Consider the following 25,423-nt stretch of genomic DNA (forward strand, 5'->3'; position numbering starts at 1 on the left):
AATTCTCAATCTTAGGTCTTCTGAGATCTGTTTTGTTCGAGGCATGGTTCACATCAGGCAATGCTTATTGTGAATAGCAAACAAAAATTTTGTGAGTGTTTTTTATAGGGCAAGGCAGCTCTAACCAGCATCTCAAATATCGTTTCATTGATTGTTCTCCAGGTTAGATGACTCCTGACTCCAATTAGCTTTTGGAGAAGTCATTAGCCTAGGGGTTCACAAACATTTTCCAATCTACACTATAAATGTTTAAATTATGTTATTAGTTTAAGCACAGTATGTTTGTCTATTGTTGTGACTTAGACGAAGATCAAATCAAATTTGATGACCAATTTATGCAGAAATATGGGAAATTCCAAAGGGTTCACATACTTTTCCTTGCCACTGTAGATCTGGTAAAACACATTACCTCTCATACTCTGAGATGTATGTTTTGTTGTATATTGTCCCTGCCAAACACACACAAACAGCCAGGTGTCTAGCCTATCAGGCAGCACTTCGTGCAAGGTCTCTGCAGGCACATACACGTCTGTTCTGGGATGGGACATCTGCCTTGCCGCAGTGGCATTGCCTCCTGGGAACTATCCAAGATTTTCTCAAGGCTCCTTTATAGACGTACCTTCTCTCCAGGTTCACTAAAGGTGTTGTGTCACAATTACCACACAAACTGTGCCCTCCTCTGGATGGGAGGCCCAGCCAAAGTATGAAAAGAAAGACTACTATATGTTCGCAACAATTTAATGGGTAAGCCAACATTTCGGCACACTGTGCCTTCTTCAGGCTTTCTTAAGGTCCAGCCACGGGAAAAGGATGGCGTGTTTAGATGGGAAAGCAAAGAAGACTGAGAAAGCGATGGGGGAGATGAGAGGAGGGGGAGAGAACCGAATGGGAGAAGAGGGAAATAAGGAGAGGAAAAAAGGAGTAGAAGACAGAAGAGAAGTAGAGAAGAGGAGAGAGGAGGGCAACAGAGCGGAGAGAATGACATCATCTCTCTCTCTCTCTCTATTGTCACTTTTGCTGTGTCAGAGGCCATGTTCCCATGTCAACCCTGCTGCTCGGCAGACCATAATACTGAACCAGCCTGCCTGTGATGACAGAGCATGATTCAGCAGGTACAACAGACACGCAAACAACAGCCTGTCATAAGGCATTAGAGTCTGCATGTAGCGAGACGCAACAACTCCTAGATAGGTGGCCAGTTTAGTTTCTGACCTGTGTGACCCTAGACTAAATGACAGTTGTCTTTGTAATTAGCATTGAAATGACTTGACTGTGTGGGGTGTGAAGAAAGTAGGAGAGAAAGTACAGTAGTTGTTTGTGCCAATGGCATGACAATTAACATCTGCCTGTACTGGGTCTGAAGTTCAAATGTATGCAGATGATACAGTGATATATGTGCATGCAAAGAGCAAACAACAAGCTGCACAAGAACTCACTACTGTAATGGTCCAGGGTACAAAGTGGCTCAGTGACTCATGTTTGCATCTCAATGTGAATAAAAAAACTGTCTGCATGTTCTAAACAAAGAGGGCAACTGATGCTACTGAGCTAGATGTCTATGTGTCAGGGGAGGAGCTGACACATACCTTGGCATCATACGTAATTCCAACCTCTCTTTTAAAAAGCAGGTGAAAAAGGCAGCAGAACCACAAGGTCTGCCATGAGAGGTGACAGTATAGTTCCCTTAAGGAAAAGCACCTTTAGTCAATCTGCTTTCTCTGTGAGAGCTTCCCATGCCTGGAACACACTGCCATCAGACACACAGAACTGCACCACCTATCGCACCTTCACAAAAAAACGTTAAAGGCCAATCAGACTTGTGAACATAATTTCTAGCTGTGTATTGTCGCTTTCCATGTTGTCTGTAGCTTGCGAGGTGTGGAAACACGTTGTTTCTTTGATGTATTTTGTTTTGTTGCTCTTTTTGCTCTGTCTGCATGCTACGTGTTGCTTGTCCTATGTTGCTCTGCATGTGTATTGTTATTGTAATTGTTTTTAATAACCCGCCCAGGGACTATGGTTGAAAATTAGCCGGCTGGCTAAAACCGGCACTTTTACCGAAACGTTGATTAATGTGCACTTTCCCTATGAAAAATTAAAAATAAACACAAAGATAGGATTTAGCAGGACCGCACAAACAGATCTGGGATCAGGCTGAGAAAGGGAATTGCACAGAAATATTATGTTGTTCATGTTGAATGCTGCTATGTAACATACAGTATAAACATTGAGGCATAAAAATGGAGAGATATACACTGAGTATTCAAAACATTAAGAACACCTGCTATTTTCATAACATAGAATGACCAGGTGAATCCAGGTTAAAGCTATGATCCCTTATTGATGTCACTTGTTAAATCCACTTCAGTTGGTGTAGGTGAAGGGGAGGAGACAGGTTAAGAAGGCCTTTTATGCCTTGAGACAATTGAGACATGGATTGTGCATGTGTGCCATTCAGAGGGTCAATGGGTAAGACAAAATATTTAAGTGCCTTGAAATCGGATACCACCTGGAGCTCCTCCCCTGTGTATCAAGAATGACCCACCACCCAAAGGAAATCTAGCCAACTTGACACAACTGGGGGAAGCATTGGAGTCAACATGGGCCAGCATCCCTGTGGAACGCTTTCGACACATTGTAGAGTCCATGCTCCGACGAAATTGAGGCTGTTCTGAGGGCAAAAGGGGGGGATGCATCTCAAAATTAGGAAGGTGTTCCTAATGTTTGGTATACTCAGTGTATAAGTGACAGCAGAGGTTGAACCAATGACGTGTATAAACCCTGGATTGCTGATGCTATGTAATGGCCAAGAGAGGCTTTGAAGCCACCAGCTGCCATATTGATACTCCCCAGAAGTGTATTGTATGTTTTATTTAACTAGGCAAGTCAGCTATGAACAAATTATTATTTTACAATGACGGCTTACCCCGGTCAAACCCTCCCCAAACCCAGACAACGCTGGGCCAATTGAGCACTGCCCTATGGAACTCCCGATCACGGCCAGTTGTGATACAGCTGGGGATCAAACCAGGGTCTGTAGTGACGCCTCTAGCACTGAGATGCAGTGCCTTAGACCGCTGTGCCACTCTGTAGCCTTTCAAATGGAAGGTGCAGTCCTCCTTAGAAATTCGTGGAATTTTACAGTATTTCAGTCAAAAGGGACAAAATTGGAAAATTACATTGTAGTGGGGATAGTAACATTAGTACTCTCTAAAATAATACTTTAAGGAATATGTTTTTATATTATTTTTAGATCACATACTATAATTTAAAGTATGCATCAAGGTGTCTGTAATAGAACATACTTGGCAAAAACAAAATGTAGACATTAATAAATGCATTTTTATAGCTTCCAAAATATTTCTTTACAATGGAGGAGTACCAAAATGGCTCAGCGGTGCATTCAATACAGCGCCCCTGTCAGTCATCCAGGGTTTATACACATCATTGGATTGAACTTTAATTTAATCATTTTCAATTCAAAGAAATTGAATTTGAATTCAATAGTTTTAAATTGGCATTACACATGATGAATTACTAAATTCATACATGCAGTCACGTGCACAGATAGAGCCCTAGGGGTGCTGGAGTATCTGTCCTTTTGCCCTCCTATGGAAAAAGTGTCCTTTTGATCAGTGCTATTTTTTTAACTAATGAACCCCTCCCCGCCCTACTGCCCCCGGGAGCTGGCAGTGCATTGCTGCCAGAGCCGCCGGAAAACATGTGGCGAGAAAGCATTTGCCCCAGTACTTTTCAATCCACTTTCAAAGCAGCAGCAGAAACAACGGGGCCAGTTACTTCTCAGTGCAATTTTGCATTCTGGTTCAACATTTACCTGCTCTGTCGCAGTCTACCATTGAAAACTATTGAAGACTAGATGCAGAAAAGTATTATTTGTATTTGAGTGAAGTATTATTTGTATTTGAGTGAAGTATTATTTGTATTTGAGTAATATGATTTCCTGAAAATTCTGAAACATTATCTACTCAGATGTTTTTTTTAAAACTACACTTACAGTGGCAGCCTACAATGCAATGCAATGCAATGCAATGCAAAAGAGTAATATGATTGGCCATTCATGAAAAGGTTGAAGACCTCTGATCTAAAGGAAATAGCAATGGTGAACTTGATCAAATGTCTGGAGGTGTTTGTAGAATGTTTTCTTTTGCAGTGACAGTTGCTGTATCTGACCGTTTCGGGAATAGACAAAAACAGTTTCAAATTGTGGATGACATGTATACAAATAGTTTCAATTCAAGAAACCCGAACCTAAATATGCTGTACTGCCTGAAAAGCAAAAGATCAACTGTCATTTCACCTGTTAAATTCTACTGTAGCGTACAGTGCATTCGGAAAGTATTCAGACCCTTTGACTTTTTCACATTTTGTTAAGTTAGTCATTCTAAAATGGATCAAATTGTGTTTTCCCCCCTCATGTACACACAATACCCCATAAGGACAAAGCGAAAAACAGGTTTTTGAACAAAAAAGATTTGTACATTTATAAAAAATAAAAATAAATAAATATTACATTTGCATAAGTATTCAGTCCCTTTGCTATGAGACTTGAAAATGAAATCAGGCGCATCCTGAGGTGCATCAGGCGCATTGAGCTCAGGTGCATCCTAAGGTTGAGCTCAGGTGCATCCTAAGGTTGAGCTCAGGTGCATCCTAAGGTTGAGCTCAGGTGCATCCTAGGGTTGAGCTCAGGTGCATCCTAAGGTTGAGCTCAGATGCATCCTAATGTTGAGCTCAGATGCATCCTAAGGTTGAGCTCAGATGCATCCTAAGGTTGAGCTCAGGGGCATCCTAAGGTTGAGCTCAGGTGCATCCTAAGGTTGAGCTCAGGTGCATCCTAAGGTTGAGCTCAGGTGCATCCTAAGGTTGAGCTCAGGTGCATCCTAAGGTTGAGCTCATGTGCATCCTAAGGTTGAGCTCAGGTGCATCCTAAGGTTGAGCTCAGGTGCATCCTAAGGTTGAGCTCAGGTGCATCCTAAGGTTGAGCTCAGGTGCATCCTAAGGTTGAGCTCAGGTGCATTCTCAGGTTGAGCTCAGGTGCATCCCAAGGTTGAGCTCAGGTGCATCCTAAGGTTGAGCTCAGGTGCATCCTAAGGTTGAGCTCAGGTGCATCCTAAGGTTGAGCTCAGGTGCATTCTCAGGTTGAGCTCAGGTGCATCCTAAGGTTGAGCTGAGGTGCATCCTAAGGTTGAGCTCAGGTGCATTCTCAGGTTGAGCTCAGGTGCATCCTAAGGTTGAGTTCAGGTGCATCCTAAGGTTGATCTCAGGTGCATTCTATGGTTGAGCTCAGGTGCATTCTCAGGTTGAGCTCAGGTGCATCCTAAGGTTGAGCTGAGGTGCATCCTGTGAATCCTGGTGAACGCTATGATCCCTTATTGATGTCACTTGTTAAATCCACTGCAATCAGTGTAGATGAAGGGGAGGAGACAGGTTAAATAATTATTTTTAAGCCTTGAGACAATTGAGACATGGATTGTGTATGTGTGGCATTCAGTCATGTTCAGTTTTGATATGTTTTGGGGCATAAATGAGGCCCCGTCAGTGGTTCTAGTAAAGTTGCTGTTCTTTTTAAATCCCTTTCATCTGTGGTTCTAGCTTGTTTAACCCTTTTTTTGTGCAGAAAATGAAGGCCTATGTTTGAAAAAAATCACTTTGAGCACCAGCCCCATCAAATGTTCTGTGCACAGCACTGCATGCATTGAATTTGAAACAAGTGCTTATTTAATTGTAAGACCAGGTCATTTGAATGTAGAAGACGCTTCTGAAAGCAGAATCATAAGAGAGAGTGGAGTGGGTAGGGGGAAGGAAGAAGACATAAGAAGACAAGAGAAAAGAGGAGAGGGAGGTACTCACCCCTGGCTTGCCAACTGGCTCAACACTCTGCATCTCTCTCCTCAGCTCCTGAGAGATGATATCTTTCAGATACTCATTTACCTGGTTAACAAAGGACAGAGAGAGAGAGAGAGAGAGAGAGAGAGAGAGAGAGAGAGAGAGAGAGAGAGAGAGAGAGAGAGAGAGAGAGAGAGAGAGAGAGAGAGAGAGAGAGAGAGAGAGAGAGAGCAGGATTCTTTACAAACGGCAACAGGGAGAGTGTATGTCGCAAGATAAAGGTAAACCTAATCAGTTATCCAATGTTCTCATAACGTAACATCTATCTTGTAAATTGGAGGGCGTCCACCTTAGACTGTATAAAATCAAATTTTACAACATAATGTATGTCAACCCATTTTTTTCCTTCCTTACTGCCATGTGAAATAACAATATGATTTAAGAAATCTTTACAAAAACACAGTCCCTTCAAAACATTTTTGAGCCTTCCAGCAATTTCCTTGATTTGAGTATTGGAGTTCATTGTTTCCTGGAGACTCCCACAGTTTGTCAACATCTGCAGAGTACACCACATGGTTCCCCCGAAAGGTTCCATGACAACACCAGTATGTATATTTGACGTTTGGGTGTGTGTTGTGTCATGTGTTTGTGTGTCTATATGTATACTGTATGTCTGTGTACAGGTGTGTAGAGGTGCCTGTGTGCATCTGTAAAATGGATAGCATTCATGACAGTGTATTTTAGTGTACGAGTCTCCAGCAGGCCAGAGCTGGCAGCCCCCGAGTGTTCCCAGCAGTGGAATGTAAACAACAGCCTGTACTGGGCCATAATGATGAGGAGGTGGAGTGTCTCCCTTGACTGGTTCAGCAGCACTCACTAAGCCTGCGTCCCAAATGGCACGCTATTCCCTAATTTAGTGCGCTAATTTTTGCCCAGGGTCCATAGGGCTCTGGCCTGAAAATAATGCCTATACGTTCCATTTGGGACACAGACTAACACCCCCCTACTACTGTCACACTGCAGAGGCAGCTGCATAGGGACGGGCCCAGGGCAAGACCGCCTCCTCACAGGACAACATGCGCAGGCGGTCCCAATTCACTCCCTAGCTCTTCTCTGTTGTATTTGTTTATACAGGAAAAAATTATGCCAAGTATACAGTTACTAATAATATTTTTGAATTTTCGAAAACTTGAACCCTTCTCAGTAGACCTACTGATTTTCAGTGAATTTCCTGTCCTACATAGAGGAACGAGAGAGCAGAGTAATAAGAACCAGTGCTGCACAGATTGGCTTAGCTTAGCTCAGTTCGGCTACGTAGTGGGAAAAGGGAACAAATGTATGGTGTCCAGCTGGTCTAGACTGTAAATGGTCCTACTTGTGTGTGTGTGTGTGTGTGTGTGTGTGTGTGTGTGTGTGTGTGTGTGCATTAAATGCCATGCAGATATCTACCTTGTTGATCCAGCTGGTCATGGCGTCCTCTGTGTCGTATGGGGTGTCGGCGTCTTCGTCGTTGTGGGAAGAGTACTGGAGGACGCACGCCACCACCTTCTCCAAGCTCACAGTCTCCACCGTGTACGCAATCATTAGTGTGTCGATCACCGCCAGGTGGGCGCTCTGACAGGGGACACAATAAACAGAAATTTGGCTCATTATGTACCGTGGAGTCATGGACCTCCTTCTAATATGGTTATGTAGCTTCCTTATTCCCTCTGCACTTGTCAAATTGGCTAACTGTTACCATGGCCCTAGACTTTTTTGGGGGGGCCAGGCACAGAAACACAAAGCAGCAAGGTAAAACCTACACAAAGCATCAGTGTAAAACCCCAATTACCAGTGTGAAACCCCATATTGGAAAAACCCTATAAGAGTTTGGAATATTGTGGAATCTACAGAAGACCAGGCCTATCAGAAGGGCGTGGCCATCTATTTCCATCTTGATAAGACCTATCCAGATCTATCCAATCTACGAGGGGGCACAACAAGGATAGAGGGAAGGGAGTAGGTTATGGGAATGGAATTGAACCATGGAGTGCTATTCCTCCTCCACATATTGCCTGGCAGATCTGTCTCCAGTTGGCCGCTCCCCAGTGGCTGCTGCCCTGGAAACAGTTGGGTCCGTCCCTCGTTGTGCGACCCAATTAAATTTGTGTTCACGCACACTGACAGGGAGCGAGAGAGGGGCCTACACCAAGCCTGCAGCCTGAGTCAGGAGTTTAGAGTGTGTCTCTGTCTCAACCACAGACTGAAATAGAACAGTAATATAATGTACCTCTAAGGTCTCAACATCCCACTATATAATATTAATATCATCATTCCTATTCATATTGGTTCTAGGAAATATAGGATGCTGGTGACACGTTTAGAGTGCATAATAAAGCTGTTGAAGACTTAAAGAAAGATGAATTACTATAATAAACACAAATTAAGAGGCACTACTTGCCCTGAGACATGGCTGTGTAGACTCATTAGAAGCCATATGCTGCCATGTTTTAGGGCAATGGTTACAGCAGGAGAGTGTGGCGTATAGTACCCCGTCCCTACAGGCACTCCGTTCAGCTCAAGGGCTTGACTGGCTCTGATTATAGCCATGTGCAGAGGCCTTCAGTGGAGTACAAACCCGTCAGAAACACACACACGCTAAAAGCAGAAGCCGCCCACGCCAAGCCAACAATGGATTCCCCAATGAATACACAGAGGCAATATGAAAAGTGACTCACCCCCTCCCCCTCCCCGTCATACTGGTGTCCATGTGTACAGCTCTGGCTAAAAGTAGTGTACGTTCGGACTCTGTCATACAAGAGCAGTATCCTGAAAGCCCTATAATGACAAAGACACTGGCTACCCTGCAATTATGTTATTTTAAGTCCCTCTGCACTGTAGCCAGGTCATGGTAGCGTGCTAGGAATATGGGACCAAATACAACACTTTTGACAAATGTATTTTCAGAATCTTTAGGGGTGAGACATGTCAATAATTTTGACCCCTACCTTTTTGAGAATATTTTGTATTATTAGTTTTAAAAAAAATCTCTTTCTCTGAGCAAATTTTCCTCTTTTTTTTGCACAAAATATAGCTCAGTACACAGTCATTATTTCTCATCTTTATCAAGTGTCAATATTTTTAAACCCCTCTGTATACTATCTGGGATGATGCATTACACCATGTGGAAGCCAAATGAAACCACTCAGCGGCAAAGAGACTTGAGTCATGGGTTAGGATTGTGTTCATTAGGCACCAAATATAAGAAAACAGACTGAAATAGGGAGGGGCTACTTGAATTTGTCCAATAAGAAACACTCATTTTTGTTTCCCATTGCAAAACATTTTCCGTTGTTGTGCCCTAATGGAGATGTGGCATACTCAATTCGGCTTCATTTCATGTTGAAAAAGTTTCTGTATAATGTATACCAGTGAATTTCCATATAAGGCCTAAATAGGGTTTGGAATAGTGGGGTAGGATTAGTCTGAGCCATATAGATTACGATTGAATCTAAACTGTTGGCTATGTAATCCCATTTTTCAGCAGCCATATGAAACAATGTTTAAGGTGAGTTTTGGGGGTTGGGTTACCTTATCCCATATCTATGATTAAGGGCAAATCCTGCTAACGCTAGCATTTCAATAAACTAACCTGCAAGCATTTCTATACGCAATCAGCACATGCTAACGCTAGTAGCCTTGCAGTAGGCTAGCCTGCGCTCGCATCTGTAGCAGTTTGTTACTGACTGTGACACCCAGTGAGTGTACTGGCTAGCTATATAATTACACACCACTCCAACCTAGCAAACCAAACACCATTGGAGGACTTTAACCCCAACAGCATTTAATAACATACCGTGAAGACACTTTGCAATGCCCTCAATTTAGCCATCTAAACAGAAGGGCAACAACACACTACTCTTCACACACACCCCTCATTACCGAAGAGAGCACAGCGCAGTGAGAAATGAATCTGGCATGTCAAAACAAATTAACATCCCAGACCGGCCTCATCTGGAAAGGCCAAAGGAGCAATGTCATTTTTCAAAGGGCTTTTTCCCTTTGGTGCATCCAGTGGAAGGATATTGATTTTGATCTGCTTTGCTGCTGAGACAAAATGACAACAATAAAGATCTTATTATGTTGTAGAGAGTGTCTGGGATTGCTTGGGGGAATGTTGCTATCCGGTATGAATGGGATCATAAAAACACCTGCGGTACTACCAAGGGTGGTATTACTATGTGTGCATCCAAAATGGGACCCTATTCCCTATAGTGCACTCCTTTCCACTTAAAAGTAGTGCAATATGTAGGGGGGTAAGGTGCTATTTCAGACAGAGTCTATGACTCTTGTCCATTGAGATCAAGGGCAAGATTGTTTGAGTGACAGCCGAGCTGTTTACCTATGCTTTTAAGTGTTTACTTGGTAATACTGACACGTCACTACGAGCGTTACTGTTATGTGGACCTGTGACCCACAAGTCTCCTTGATCAAAGCAGCTATGAAAACTGATATACAGTATATCCGGTAGTGATCTCATAGTAGGCTACATAAACCTATCTATCGTATTAAACAAACATAATGGAAAGCATATTGGGTCGTTCCACTTGATTTCAATCACTTTTTGACCTCACCCCTTTTGATTTAAACAAAACTTTCGATACATATTTGCCAATGGTAGATGTGGTCAGAAAGTGACTTTTTTGACCTGAGTGCTATAACATTTAGGAGATAGAAGTGCTCAAAGTTGACCCGTTTCACATACCCCACCATACCATGAGACATCCATGTCTTCATCACTAGAAAATAAAAAAGGTTGAGTTTAATATAATTTAAAAGCTTACAAACAGGGTTGTCAAACTATTTTGTGTCTCAATCCACCGCATCCGCTTGTGTCGGTGGCCGAGCTACAAAACGTTTGTAGCGTCCGAATGGTTTGGCCTACAAACTTTTACACTCTATGGGAAGGGGAGACTCTCTGTTTTACTCTACGACCCTCACAAGTAAATACAGGATTGATCTGAAGTCAGGTATGCTGATGTGCCAACTTCTGTCTATAGCTTCAGAATCGCAGTTTTGCTCTATGTGTCACGGGACTCATCTGAACGTAGCCCATACAAACTAATGGAAGTATGGAGTTAGTTTTGTGCCAACAAAAATAAGGGGTTAAATATGTGTCCAAAAAACTAAAATATTTCCTGAGCTGTCTTATATCTCCTAAACATAGGACAGACACTTTACAACCTTATTCTTTTTAAATGTTATTTAAGAATGTGTTATTCAATTAGTTTTTCTGAGCTATAGTAGTAAAGGCCAAATTCAATATTTTATCAATATCATTTTTTTGATACCTAAAGGGGTCTTAAAATTCTAAATAAAATAGCTAAATGATCCATGGTATGACTATCTTAAAACAATTCCAGATGTTAGCTTAGCACTAACCCAATTTTGGAGGTATTAAGGCCCGCAACAAACTAAAATTGCAGTGGAAAATGAATGTTTCTTATTCGACAAAGTCTAGATTTTACATCCAAGTTTCAGTCCGTTTTTCTATTGTTTGGTGTCTACTGAACATGACCCAGATGTGTACTTTTCTGCAGAGCTGTTTGTCTTCCAAATGGCTAATTTGGAAGGTATTGAAAGCAATGTAGACAACCCTCTATTGAAATCAGCTTAAACTGAGCACAAATGAGGGACAAATATGTACAGTCTCAGTCTCTTATGTAATTTGGGTGATACACAACAATGTTTAATTGTTTGATCAAACATTTGTTGCGTAAGAGGCTTGACCTGATTGTAACCTCCATTGGGAGAGCTGTAACCTGCTTGTGGAACATTAAGCTAGGGCCTTACACATCAAGCACTGACTGGCTCTCAAAGCACACTGTACCAGGATGAGGAGACAGTATCACAGTATGTACTGTACATAATATTGTCATTTAGCAAACGCTTTATCTATGGTGCTTGCGGTGATGCAAGCACCATGCTCCAACCAGAGCCAAATACAGTGCCTTGCGAAAGTATTCGGCCCCCTTGAACTTTGCGATCTTTTGCCACATTTCAGGCTTCAAACATAAAGATATAAAACTGTATTTTTTTATGAAGAATCAACAACAAGTGGGACACAATCATGAAGTGGAACGACATTTATTGGATATTTCAAACTTTTTTAACAAATCAAAAATGGAAAAATTGGGCGTGCAAAATTATTCAGCCCCCTTAAGTTAATACTTTGTAGCGCCACCTTTTGCTGCGATTACAGCTGTAAGTCGCTTGGGGTATGTCTCTATCAGTTTTGCACATCGAGAGACTGAAATGTTTTCCCATTCCTCCTTGCAAAACAGCTCGAGCTCTGTGAGTTTGGATGGAGAGCATTTGTGAACAGCAGTTTTCAGTTCTTTCCACAGATTCTCGATTGGATTCAGGTCTGGACTTTGACTTGGCCATTCTAACACCTGGATATGTTTATTTTTGAACCATTCCATTGTAGATTTTGCTTTATGTTTTGGATCATTGTCTTGTTGGAAGACAAATCTCCGTCCCAGTCTCAGGTCTTTTGCAGACTCCATCAGGTTTTCTTCCAGAATGGTCCTGTATTTGGCTCCATCCATCTTCCCATCAATTTTAACCATCTTCCCTGTCCCTGCTGAAGAAAAGCAGGCCCAAACCATGATGCTGCCACCACCATGTTTGACAGTGGGGATGGTGTGTTCAGGGTGATGAGCTGTGTTGCTTTTACACCAAACATAACGTTTTGCATTGTTGCCAAAAAGTTCAATTTTGGTTTCATCTGACCAGAGCACCTTCTTCCACATGTTTGGTGTGTCTCCCAGGTGGCTTGTGGCAAACTTTAAACGACACTTTTTATGGATATCTTTAAGAAATGGCTTTCTTCTTGCCACTCTTCCATAAAGGCCAGATTTGTGCAATATACGACTGATTGTTGTCCTATGGACAGAGTCTCCCACCTCAGCTGTAGATCTCTGCAGTTCATCCAGAGTGATCATGGGCCTCTTGGCTGCATCTCTGATCAGTCTTCTCCTTGTATGAGCTGAAAGTTTAGAGGGACGGCCAGGTCTTGGTAGATTTGCAGTGGTCTGATACTCCTTCCATTTCAATATTATCGCTTGCACAGTGCTCCTTTGGATGTTTAAAGCTTGGGAAATCTTTTTGTATCCAAATCCGGCTTTAAACTTCTTCACAACAGTATCTCGGACCTGCCTGGTGTGTTCCTTGTTCTTCATGATGCTCTCTGCGCTTTTAACGGACCTCTGAGACTATCACAGTGCAGGTGCATTTATACAGAGACTTGATTACACACAGGTGGATTGTATTTATCATCATTAGTCATTTAGGTCAACATTGGATCATTCAGAGATCCTCACTGAACTTCTGGAGAGAGTTTGCTGCACTGAAAGTAAAGGGGCTGAATAATTTTGCACACCCAATTTTTCAGTTTTTGATTTGTTAAAAAAGTTTGAAATATCCAATAAATGTCGTTCCACTTCATGATTGTGTCCCACTTGTTGTTGATTCTTCACAAAAAAAGACAGTTTTATATCTTTATGTTTGAAGCCTGAAATGTGGCAAAAGGTCGCAAAGTTCAAGGGGGCCGAATACTTTCGCAAGGCACTGTATATATATATATATTGGCTTCAACCAATTGAGCCATTAGAACCCACATTCTGCCGGTGCTTTCCAAACAGCGGGTAGCAGCAGTCCCCCTTGAGATGCTCCTAAACACTGAGTGGTTACTTACTAGAAACATGGTTCAGTCTATTTTGGGACTCACCAGGAAATGTTAAAGTTTAGGCAAAAAAGTTTGGGCATCCTATGCAATGCGTGCAGAAAGCTGGCACTGACACTAAAACAGATCTATAATGCAGTGTGGGGATTCAATATTAACAACCAAAACGGATATAATATTGAAATAAGGACTGGTTTTAGAGCAGTCAAAAAATGACTTGTCAATGTCCAAAGGCTCTCTCTCTGCCCGACGGATTTCTAAAAATGGAATCCTTCCCATTCCAGGTAACCGTGGCAATAGCCTCACGCCATCTCGACTCGACACAGAATAGCACTCAACGTTGGATGTCTGCAGGACATCAGTATGGTTGGAAAAAGCTGTGCTATAGAAGGGGTTGTTTGGTTAGCAACTTAACCGATGAGTGTGCAATTATGGGGTAAAACAGACAGGGTTGGCTTAGACTGCTGACATCGTGAACTATCTCTAATGTTTATTGAAAACATTAAAATTGATTTGCACAATGAGCACTTGTTGTCTCTCAAATACATTGCTACAGTTGTTGGTTAGCTACAGCTACTATATTTGAGCCATATTAGCATAGACGTGACATCAGTAAAAACACCTCAAAATGAGACATGGTATGAAGAACAAGATAAAACTAGCTGAAACAAGCCACATATGATTCCCCACGTCAGCTTCTTGTCATCGTATCTAGCTATCTGGACATCCAGAATCACAACAACAGTCGGCCTTCTGCCCCATTGAAGCGCGCGCATTGGTTTCATGATGTTGTCAACTAACCCGTCTATTGGAAGGCTTGAAACTGCTAGTTTGAGAGTGGAAGAGGTTCGAACTGCTCAATACAATTTTATTTATAAATATATAGAGGAAAACTATTTTATTCAATACAGCATCCCAATAATTAACTGTGAGAATCAAGAGTCTCACGAGTGGCAATACACTTCCCATAGAAGAGATTATAAAGAGCACTGAACATCAATTTAATTTTGGAAGAATTCCACCACTGGGCATCCAAACTCTTTGTAGTATATAGATCTCTTTCGCTCTCTTTTTCCCTTTGAAATAGATGGAATGGATCCTTTGAGAGAGTGCCCAGATGCAGGCAGACACACATACTCGTGTACACACACACACACACACACGCACACACGCACTCTGCAGGAAATAGGCCCACTGTAAGAGACAGGAGAAGACCAGCAGGCAGGATTGTTCCTTTCTAGTGTATACGAGTAGACAAGGCCTTCAGTGAGGGTTTTATAACCATTTGGGTAACATGGTTCATCTGTGCATCTCAAGAACACATTTGCCTACTGAGCTAAAGCCTATCAGCTTTGGGAACCAACATCACACAAGAATAGTTGACCAAACATCCTAAATTACAGTTGGAAGGTCCACAGTGCCAAAGTGAACCGAAAGGAGAACAGTGTGTGTTATCTAAAAGCATGCTGTTCAACGAATCCCAACCTTTTCATATCCATCCTTTGTAATAAGATACATTTGAGGAAATCTTCCCTGATCTAGCAAAAATCCTCTACTCTGATTTCAATAGAGTGACGTGAAAATGAGATTTTTCCATAATCTCCTGGTTAGGTACTACAACCAGCTTAGCCTACTGCGGTATTACTATGAATCAAACAAAAGCTTTAACAATGAAAGACTATAGTTCTCTCTAGGTACCAACAGATCATAAAGGAAGAAATTGTCAGATACTACATTACAGTAACATGATGTTAGCTACTGGAATTCTGTCTTTGAAATTCCAGGTAATTATGCATTTTACCACTTCCTTCTTCAGCATGAGGATTTTTTAGAGAGAGACAGTTAGGTATATCAAACAGCTACTATCAGGGTTGACAGCACAAGTCAAGTTCCATTCCGGTCTTGGTGCCACACTACAACCAAACCTTAATCTCTGGTGCCATACTCTTTATGTTATCTGGCTCTGAAACCTGGGCATTGTTCGTTAGCCATAAATGGAAATCTTGAAAAAGACAGGTTCTATTGAACAAGTTCAGGTATCCATGCTTCCCACTTGAAAACGTTTCCTTCCATTTGGTGTTTATTGTGACAAAAAAAGACTCCTTTCACTCAGGGGTGACGCCTCGGCAGGGCCTGGCAGGACATTGGCCCTGACAGTTTTAATCCAGGCCCAGCCAATCAGCTATAGAAACGACAGGTGCACTTGGTTTCTCTGCAATGTAGGCGAAGTGTTCCCATTTTGAACCATTTTATTTGTCTGAAGATACAAACTACGCCTACTCGGCCTACTCGGCGGGCCCTGAGCGCTAAATCATGTGCACTTGTAGGCATACCACTGGTCAATATGATAGCTAGATCACCGTGTCTAAAGCAGCTTCCACAAGCCTACAGCAAAGTTGATACTGTCTGTATCATGGTTTTGAAATTGTAAGATTTCAAAACCATGCCTAGAGAGTAGTCATTAAAAAGTTCATGCAACTTCTTATGTGACTTGTTCAGTGGCGATTTTAACATGTAAATCTTGGTGGGGTAAAACATTTATAAAAATGAGATGCATGCCTGCAACGCCACTACACAACGCAACACAACAGAATACATTAATTGCACTATAACGGTGACAAACGGTGCCCAAATAATGTTGTCACAACAGCAGAGCTTTATTTTCAGCACCATGGAGTGAATCCTTACCACCGCTGCACCAGAATCCTGCACCACCGCTGTCTGTCAGTGAAACAGTTAATTCAGTTAATTTACTGCCTTTTTTAAACCATAGCTGATATGGCTGAATTGCTCAAACAGATGTGGTTTCTACTGACAAATGAGATGTACAGACTATGGCATAACGACAAACGGATTACGACAAGCGGATAAGAGGCAATCCGTAATTTCGATAAAGACATTCCTGACCGAGCTAGGACGGTCGTAGTCAACATAACTATTTGTTCAGCACTTTTGAAATGTACAGCAACAGAATTCTGAACATAGGCGTTCTTACAGTATTCTCCACGTACACCAAATCAGAACTGTAGGATAAATAAAAGGGACATATAAGCAGACAATGAAATCTCTTACAATATTCAATGATTACTATTCTCTAAAACAGGCTACATGTGCACCACCAAGTCGGAACAGTAGGCTAAGTTATGAAGGGGAAAGTTATCAAATAATTAGGGTGAGTGTTGGGTGGTGTACGTTTGGGGTGATATACGTTTCCATCAACAATCAGTCTTCCAGATAGATGACACAGACACAAGAACCTTGGTATAAAACTCTTTAGTAATAAAATGCAATTGCAGACAGAGATTCACATACATAACACCTCAGTAGTCTATAGTAAAGATCTGTGTGGCGAAACAGGAGACAACACTCTTTATACTAGTTGGTGTAGACAACCTACCGTTAACATTGTTGCATTGGATTAGATACAAAGTATCTAAGATGAGAAAAACATGTCTAGACTGTGGTTTCTCACTTTACTATCTTGGCCTTGAGGCTGCGTGACTACACCTGACCCCCAGGGTAACCCCCAACATCCTCCCCTTTGAGACTACCTAGTCTCATATAACCATGTACAGAAATCGACGTTAGACATCTGGAAATTTTAACCATTCGCATATAGGTAGTATAGTAATCATCCTCTGGGTCAGTGGCATCATAGTATTCATCATAGGAGGCAGGTAAAGCCAATACCTTTAAATGGTCTGTCTCTGCCATTGGTCTACTCATTGAACCAAACAACTCTCTCATGGATTTGGGTTTAGACAAAACAACAACAAAAAATTAACACTGCAGTCCCGTTTGGAGCCACTTTTCAACCTAAGTCTCGAACAAACTTTACCCACGTGTTGACAGGGCAGGCTTCACCCACACAAACAAGTAGTGTGGATAGAGCCAACATAGTCAACCACCAATGACCACATGCTGTCGTCTTCCCTCTCTTATACCCCCTAAGGGTTTGTTTATTTACAACATAACCTTGCTGATCATGTAAAATAGTTGGTTCTTCAGGGATTTGTTATTGCCCTTCATCTTTTTCAAGTCTTTGGTCTCGACTCACATCTGCTTCTGCATTTTGCTTCAGGCTGCGTCTGGCTCCATCCTCTCCTGTGGGCTGAACACCTTCTGGCAATGGGACAGGTGGTGCCAGCCGGACATTTCCTGAACTGCCGTTGATGTTGCCATGGTTACCTTGAATGGCCCCCTCCATCTTGGCTGGTTCCATTTTCTCTTGTGGACCCGGATTTTGACCCAGTCTCCAACCTCCACAGGCAGGCAGTCGGGGTCCTCAACTGGTACCTCCTCCTGAGCTTTCCTAGTGTGAGAGTGGAGAGATCTGACAATAGTAGTTAGCTCTTTCATGTACTCCAAGTGTTCTACTTCAGCTAGAGTGAGGTCTATTTCTGTGTCAGTCATGGGTCTGTGTGCGGGAACATTCATGGGTCTTCTTTTCAAAATTTCATGTGGTGTAACACCCCAGGCCTTTATTAACACTACTGCACATTTTCATTAACATCAGCGGTAAACAATCCAACCAAGATTTCTTGGTGGAGTGGCATGCCTTAGCTAACCCTTGTTTAATGGATTGGTTAGCTCTCGGTAACCCCATTACTCTGGGGGTGGTAGATGGACAAAAACTTCTGGTCCACTCCCATCATTATGGCTACCTGCTTCACTACATCACCAGTGAAGTGGGTACCATTGTCTGCAGATAAAACCTCTGGAACAACAAATCTAGGTATTATCTCCAACACTAGTGACTTTGCTACTGTCTTAGCATCACAGTATGTGGTGGGAAATGCCTCCACCCACCTGGTGAACCTGTCAATAAGGACTAAACAGTACCTTGTCCTTTCTTTTCTTTCTGCAAGATCTATAATATCCATGGCACGATGGACAAATGGTCCTCTTGGCGTAGGGAAATTACCTAGTTTCAGAGGTGCTCCTTTGGCAATGTTAAATTGCATGCACGTAGCACATCGAAACAGAAACTGTTTCACATGCTGAGTCAAATTTGGACAAAACCAATCCAAAGAAACTGCCTCTATCATATCCCCCCCTTCACAAATGGGCCATACCATGGGCCACTTGGTAAACAGAGGCGATAAGACAAGTCTGTCTTTTGAAACAGGGTCAAGCTGTTGCCATACCAAATGAAAACCAACATCCAAAGCCTGCTTAGATGCCAAATTATCAGTGTCTTTCCCAACAGTAGCAGAGAAGAACATGGAGTGGCTATGAGATTTGGAGGCAGCCAATTTAGCATCCTCATCTGCCATGGCGTTACCCATACTCACAAAATCTTTCCCCTCAGTGTGAGCAGCAACCTTCACAATAGCTAAAGCAGAGGGCAGCACCATAGCCTCCAAATGATCTAAAACCATAGTTCTATTATGAATAGGAATTACACAAGCATTGTGAAAACCCCTACTCCTCCAGACAAAGGAGAGACAAATCCCTATTGCATAAGCAGAATCAGAAAAAATTGTAACCCTTTTCCCTTCTCCCATTTTACAGGCAGTGGTTGTGCCAAAAGTTCAGCCTGTTGAGCTGAGAAAGTATCTGGTAATGGTTGTTGTATGTGAGTGGTTCTATCAACTGTCACAATACCAAACCCTGCAAGTTTCTTCCCTGTAGTTTGATCCATATATGCAGAAACGTCAACAAAAAGCTCCAAGTCAGCATCAGTCCATCAGGCCAGTGTCAGAGAGGTCAGGCCCAGCCTTCATTGGTGTGGGATCCACTGTCTCTGCACTGCCTTTAGTTGAATCTGTCATGGTGACCTGTGATTTTGTTTTAATCAGGTTCTATGTAATGTGGACTGAGTGACTTATCTGTATGGTACTGTATAAAAACCCAGTTCTATCCCCGTATACAGGTAGTAGGATGATATACCCAACACAGTTCTATTTCCTCTAACCCCTCTTCTTTAGTTTCACTACATTTATTCACTAACCACGCTCCTGTAAATGGTTCCACATATGTGTGGTAAATAACCACAATTGGTTGCTGTTTTCTCAATGACATTCAATCCAGCATTGAAAAAATGCGCAAGTTTAAGTTTGTTCTAGTCCTACCTGAAAGAGTCTGACCACAAGTCAGAAAACACTATGATGACACACCCAATGCGTTCAATGGATCCTTTGTAACTGAAAGTAATGATATTACATTACCGAGTTTGGGTAATCCAAACGTACGTTACTGATTACAATTTTGGACAGGTAACTAGTAACTGTAACAGATTACATTTAGAAAGTAACCTGCCCAACCCTGACTGCTGTGTAGTAGTAACCGTTACACTCACTGAACAAATACCCCCACAGCATTCCCCATTTATTCCAGTATGCACAAATATTTTATAAACCTGAATTTAAATGGAAGTTTCAATATACACATAGCAGATAAGGACAACAGCTGCATCTAAGAATGTAACACCACCATCTCAAAAACAGCACAATGTCACTAACTACTTTGTAATGATGTATGGCTAGCAGACAACATTCAAGTCTTAATAGAGAAGACCTACTTATACCTAACCGTACATACCCTGTCATACATATCCTAGCAGCACCCCTTATAGCACAGATAGAGCAACAGAGAAACCATATACAATGGTTCCCCCTTTAAAAGTTGCAAGCTTACACCGCTTAGAAGTACCCAGCGTCACAGCTTCATTGCTCCAGACCACCACAAGGGGGAGTTAGAGCACTCATTATGCATTTGGGCCCCAAGGTTTTTACATGACCAACCATATCGAGTGGTTCCAATGATGAATTTGACATGAGCCACCCCTCCTTGGTGACTTTCCTCAGCAAATATGGCTGACAAAACATTACGGGGAAGCAAATGTAAGTAGTTATAACGTCATATCGAGTCAAGCAAAACATTTACAATTGAGAGGAATATGTTAGTTAATGTAGAGACAAACGATTGTGCATATTTTTTTGTCATAAAGTTAATCTACGAAAATCGCTATTTAGCAAAAAACAATTCTGTCATATCCAATACCAGGTATTGGCCTGACAAGATGGCTGAGGGAGTCTGATGAGGCGCTAATGTGCTAGTAGCGTCCATTGTGCAGGTAGTGTCCACCCGCTCTGAGACCAAGAAGTAGTTGTTTCCCTTGCTCTGTGAGGGCTATGGTTTTTGTGGAGCGATATTTGTAATGCAGGTTTGTGAGTGTGAAGTGTTGTTGTGCAGAGGGTCCCAGGTTCCTGCCAAGTGAGGGAGAGGGACGGAACCTACTCTGTTACAAATGTATAGCCTTAGTTAAACTTTCACAAACAACCAAACTACAGCTATAATCACAGACCACCTAGGAAAATAAGAGTCTTCCTAACTTAACAACATTTTTCAAAAACCAAAAAATACTTTCCTTCCCATATCAGCAAAACCGTTAGGAATGGTTACAGTAGAGCTGCTAATTCATTGGTATTCTTTGCAAACACAGCAAACCAGAAAGCCTTGACAGAGAGCAGAAAAACTTCTGGACCCAGCCTCAGCAACTTCTCCCATGTAGAGCTTAGCATCCATCCTTTCATCCCTAGACAGAATTGTCAAGCTCTGCCCCATTGTCTTTCCCACTGCTAACTCTCCTTCAACATGGCACGAGGAATGCTGAGTTACAATTCAAATAAAGTAAGCTCTTGTATTGTAGCTTTGTAGCTTTGGTGTATCTAATTGTAGACTTGAGTCTGTCCTATGGACACCGTTAGAACTGGTTTAACGCACAAAGTAAAAAACCCTTTGGGAGAGTCCAATGGTTTTGAAATAATACAAAGAGATATTGTGACAATAGAAATAATGTACTAGAGTGTGTCCAAAAGCAGAACACGTTGCTCAAATGTAGCAATGACCTTGATCTACAGCTGTTGGTCATCATATGACGTGTAGGCTATAATGCACGTCATTACAGTAACATGCTAGATTTAGACCGGACATGAGTGTGTTTGTGTGGTGCGTTTGTGTATGTGTGCGCGTGTGTATACCATAAGTGTGAGTGGCAGGAAATGTACAATATGTGTGTACCATAAGTGTTTATGAGCACCAGAGTACCGTTGAAGTTTACATACACCTTAGCCAAATACATTTAAACTCAGTTGTTCACACTTCCTGACAAAATTCCCTGTTTTAGGTCAGTTAGGATCACCACTTTATTATAAGAATGTGAAATGTCAGAATAATAGTAGAGAGAAGTATTTATTTCAGCTTTTATTTCTTTCATTACATTCCCAGGGCTCAGAAGTTTACATACACTCAATTATTATTTGGTAGCATTGCCTTAAATTGTATAACTTCGGTCAAACGTTACAGGTAGCCTTCCACAAGCTTCCCACAATAAGTTGGGTGAATTTTGGCCCATTCCGCCTGACAGAGCTGGTGTAACTGAATCAGGTATGTAGGCCTCCTTGCTAGCACACGCTTTTTCAGTTCTGCCCACAAAATTTCTATAGGATGAGGTCAGGGCTTTGTGATGACCACTCCAATACCTTGACTTTGTTGTCCTTAAGCCATTTTGCCACAACTTTGGAAGTATGCTTGGGTTCATTGTCCATTTGGAAGACCCATTTGCGACCAAGCTTTAACTTCCTGATGTCTTGAGATGTTGCTTCAATATATCCACATAATTTTCCTATCTCATGATGCCATCTATTTTGTAGAAGTGCACCAGTCCCTCTGCAGCAAACGGTTGGGATGGTGTTCTTCGGCTTGCAAACCTCCCCCTTTTTCCTCCAAATATAACAATGGTCATTATGGCCAAACAGTTCTATTTTCTTTCATCAGACCAGAGGACATTACTCCAAAAAGTACTTTATTTGTCCCCATGTGCAGTTGCAAACCGTAGTCTGGCTTTTTTTATTGCGGTTTTGGAGCAGTGGTTTCTTCCTTGCTGAGCGGCCTTTCAGGTGATGTCGGTTTAGGACTTGTTTGACTGTGGATATAGATACTTTTGTACCTGTTTCCTCCAGCATCTTCACAAGATCCTTTGCTGTTGTTCTGGAATTGTTGATTTGCACTTAATGCACCGAAGTACATTCATCTCTAGGAGACAGAACGCATCTCCTTCCTGAGCGGTATGACGGCTGTGTGGTCCCATGGTGTTTATACTTGCATACTATTGTTTGTACAGATGAACGTGGTACTTTCAGGCATTTGGAAATTGTGCCGAAGGATGAACCAGACTTGTGGAGGTCTGCAACTTTTTTTCTGAGGTCTTGGCTGATTTCTTTTGATTTTTCCCATAATGTCAAGCAAAGAGGCACTGAGTTCGAAGGTAGGCCTTGAAATACATCCACATGTACACCTCCAATTGACTCAAATTATGTCAATTAGCGTATCAGAAGCTTCTAAAGCCATGACATAATTTTCTGTAATTGTTCAAGCTGTTTAAAGGCACAGTCAACTTAGTCTATGTAAACTTCTGACCCACTGGAATTGTGATACAGTGAATAATAAGTGAAATAATCTGTCTGTAAACAATTGTTGGAAAAATTACTTGTGTCATGCACAAAGTAGATGTTCTAACTGACTTGCCAAAACTATAGTTTGTTAACAAGAAATTTGTGGAGTGGTTGAAAAATGAATTTTTATGGCTCGAACCTCAGTGTATGGAAACTTCCGACTTCAACTGTATGTGTGTGTATACCATAAGTGAGTAACACAGCATGTGGGTGTGTGGGTGGGAGGCAGCTGCAATTTGTAGTGAGTGTCTTTAGATGTGTGAGTCCATCACAGAATCAAAGAAAGGAGTGAGCGACAGAATCAAAGAAAGGAGGGTGCGACGGAGAGAGAGAGAGGAGGGAGCGAGAGAGCTGCATTGCAGAGAATTTCTGTTTGCCAGACGAGCAGAACATACAGTCAAATCTGTTTAACGTGCAATATCCCATTACATAAGAGATCACAGCATCACACAGCAGATAAAGACAACAGCTGCATCTACAAATGTAACACCACCTCTCAGAAACAACGCAATGTCACTAACTACTTTGTGATGTATGGGTATAGTACACAAAACACAAGTCCTACAAAGAACATCTATTTGATGCAATAACTAGCTGACACAATACACAACCAAGTAAACTGGATTACAAATATATTTGGCTCTTTCTTTATTCCTCTGTTGTATAAAAAAACTGTCCCCTGGGTAAATTTTTTTTGAAAACTATCCCTTTAAAAACATTTTCACACTTGTGGTGACAGATCCTTGCCTTCAGCTCTCCACACAGACAATCTTTAAATAGACTCTTACTTAAATAACAGATGCTGCTCAATCTCCTGAGTTGACATTTCAATGCTGCAGCCACACACCTTTGCAATCTATACACATTACAATGTCTCCACAGTACACACCGGTAGACAACAATACAGGTCAGTCAGTCTTTCGGACTGCTGTGGATTGATGTGTTTCCACTATTCAATCAGTAGAGAATGGGGATTTCAGCGGGACTACAATTTCAGAATTGCTTATTTGTTCTGAACAGTCTTGAGGCGTTGTGTCTTGGTCCCCTGAACTTTCTTGGGATGTTGTGTCACGGTCCCCTGAAGGTGTTGTCTAGTTGCCGGTTTCTCCCTGGGATGTCGCAGAGGACGTTTTAGCACGTTCTTGGGACATTGTGTCATGGTCCCCTGGAAGTTTTTGTCTATTTCCCAGTTTGCCCCTGGGACATCCCTGAAGAAGTTTTTAGGACGTTCCTGAGACGCTGTGTCATGGCCACCTGGACATTCTTGGGACGTTGTGTCATGGTCCCCTGGAGGTTTTTGTCACGTGATGGTTCCAGGTGTCCCAAACCCTTATACAGTACCTTCATAAAGTATTTACACCCCTTTACTTTTTCAAAAGTAAAAGTTTTTTTTTTTTCACCTTTATTTAACCAGGTAGGCTGGTTGAGAACAAGTTCTCATTTGCAACTGCGACCTGGCCAAGATAAAGCATAGCAGTGTGAACAGACAACACAGAGTTACACATGGAGTAAACAATTAACAAGTCAATAACACAGTAGAAAATAAGAGAGTCTATATACATTGTGTGCAAAATGCATGAGGAGGTAGGCGAATAATTACAATTTTGCAGATTAACACTGGAGTGATAAATGATCAGATGGTCATGTACAGGTAGAGATATTGGTGTGCAAAAGAGCAGAAAAGTAAATCAATAAAAACAGTATGGGGATGAGGTAGGTAAAATTGGGTGGGCTATTTACCGATAGACTATGTACAGCTGCAGCGATCGGTTAGCTGCTCAGATAGCAGATGTTTGAAATTGGTGAGGGAGATAAAAGTCTCCAACTTCAGCGATTTTGGCAATTTGTTCCAGTCACAGGCAGCAGAGAACTGGAATGAAAGGCGGCCAAATGAGGTGTTGGCTTTAGGGATAATCAGTGAGATACACCTGCTGGAGCGCATGCTACGGGTGGGTGTTGCCATCGTGACCAGTGAACTGAGATAAGGCGGAGCTTTACCTAGCATGGACTTGTAGATGACCTGGAGCCAGTGGGTCTGGCGATGAATATGTAGCGAGGGCCAGCCGACTAGAGCATACAGGTCGCAGGGGTGGGTGGTATAAGGTGCTTTAGTAACAAAACGAATGGCACTGAGATAAACTGCATCCAGCTTGCTGAGTAGAGTGTTGGAAGCTATTTTGTAGATGACATCGCCGAAGTCGAGGATCGGTAGGATAGTCAGTTTTACTAGGGTAAGTTTGGCGGCGTGAGTGAAGGAGGCTTTGTTGCAGAATAGAAAGCCGACTCTAGATTTGATTTTAGATTGGAGATGTTTGATATGAGTCTGGAAGGAGAGTTTACAGTCTAGCCAGACACCTAGGTAGTTATAGATATCCACATATTCTAGGTCGGA

At 42.0% G+C, this 25,423-nt stretch overlaps 1 protein-coding gene across 7 annotated transcripts in view; it reads right to left on the reverse strand.

Moving 5' to 3' along the window:
- LOC109902930 (calmodulin-regulated spectrin-associated protein 2) overlaps positions 1–25,423 on the reverse strand; it is a 75,653-nt gene that overhangs the window by 28,641 nt on the left and 21,589 nt on the right. For all 7 annotated transcript variants that reach the window (XM_031786444.1, XM_031786443.1, XM_031786440.1 and 4 more), the window contains exons 3-4: positions 7,297–7,461; positions 5,872–5,952 (exon numbers count right to left, since the gene is read on the reverse strand). In XM_031786444.1, the coding sequence (XP_031642304.1) occupies positions 5,872–5,952; positions 7,297–7,461 (246 nt within the window). The remainder of the gene's footprint in view (positions 1–5,871; positions 5,953–7,296; positions 7,462–25,423) is intronic.

Source organism: Oncorhynchus kisutch, linkage group LG13 (assembly GCF_002021735.2).
Source record: "Oncorhynchus kisutch isolate 150728-3 linkage group LG13, Okis_V2, whole genome shotgun sequence".
NCBI lineage: Eukaryota > Metazoa > Chordata > Actinopteri > Salmoniformes > Salmonidae > Oncorhynchus > Oncorhynchus kisutch.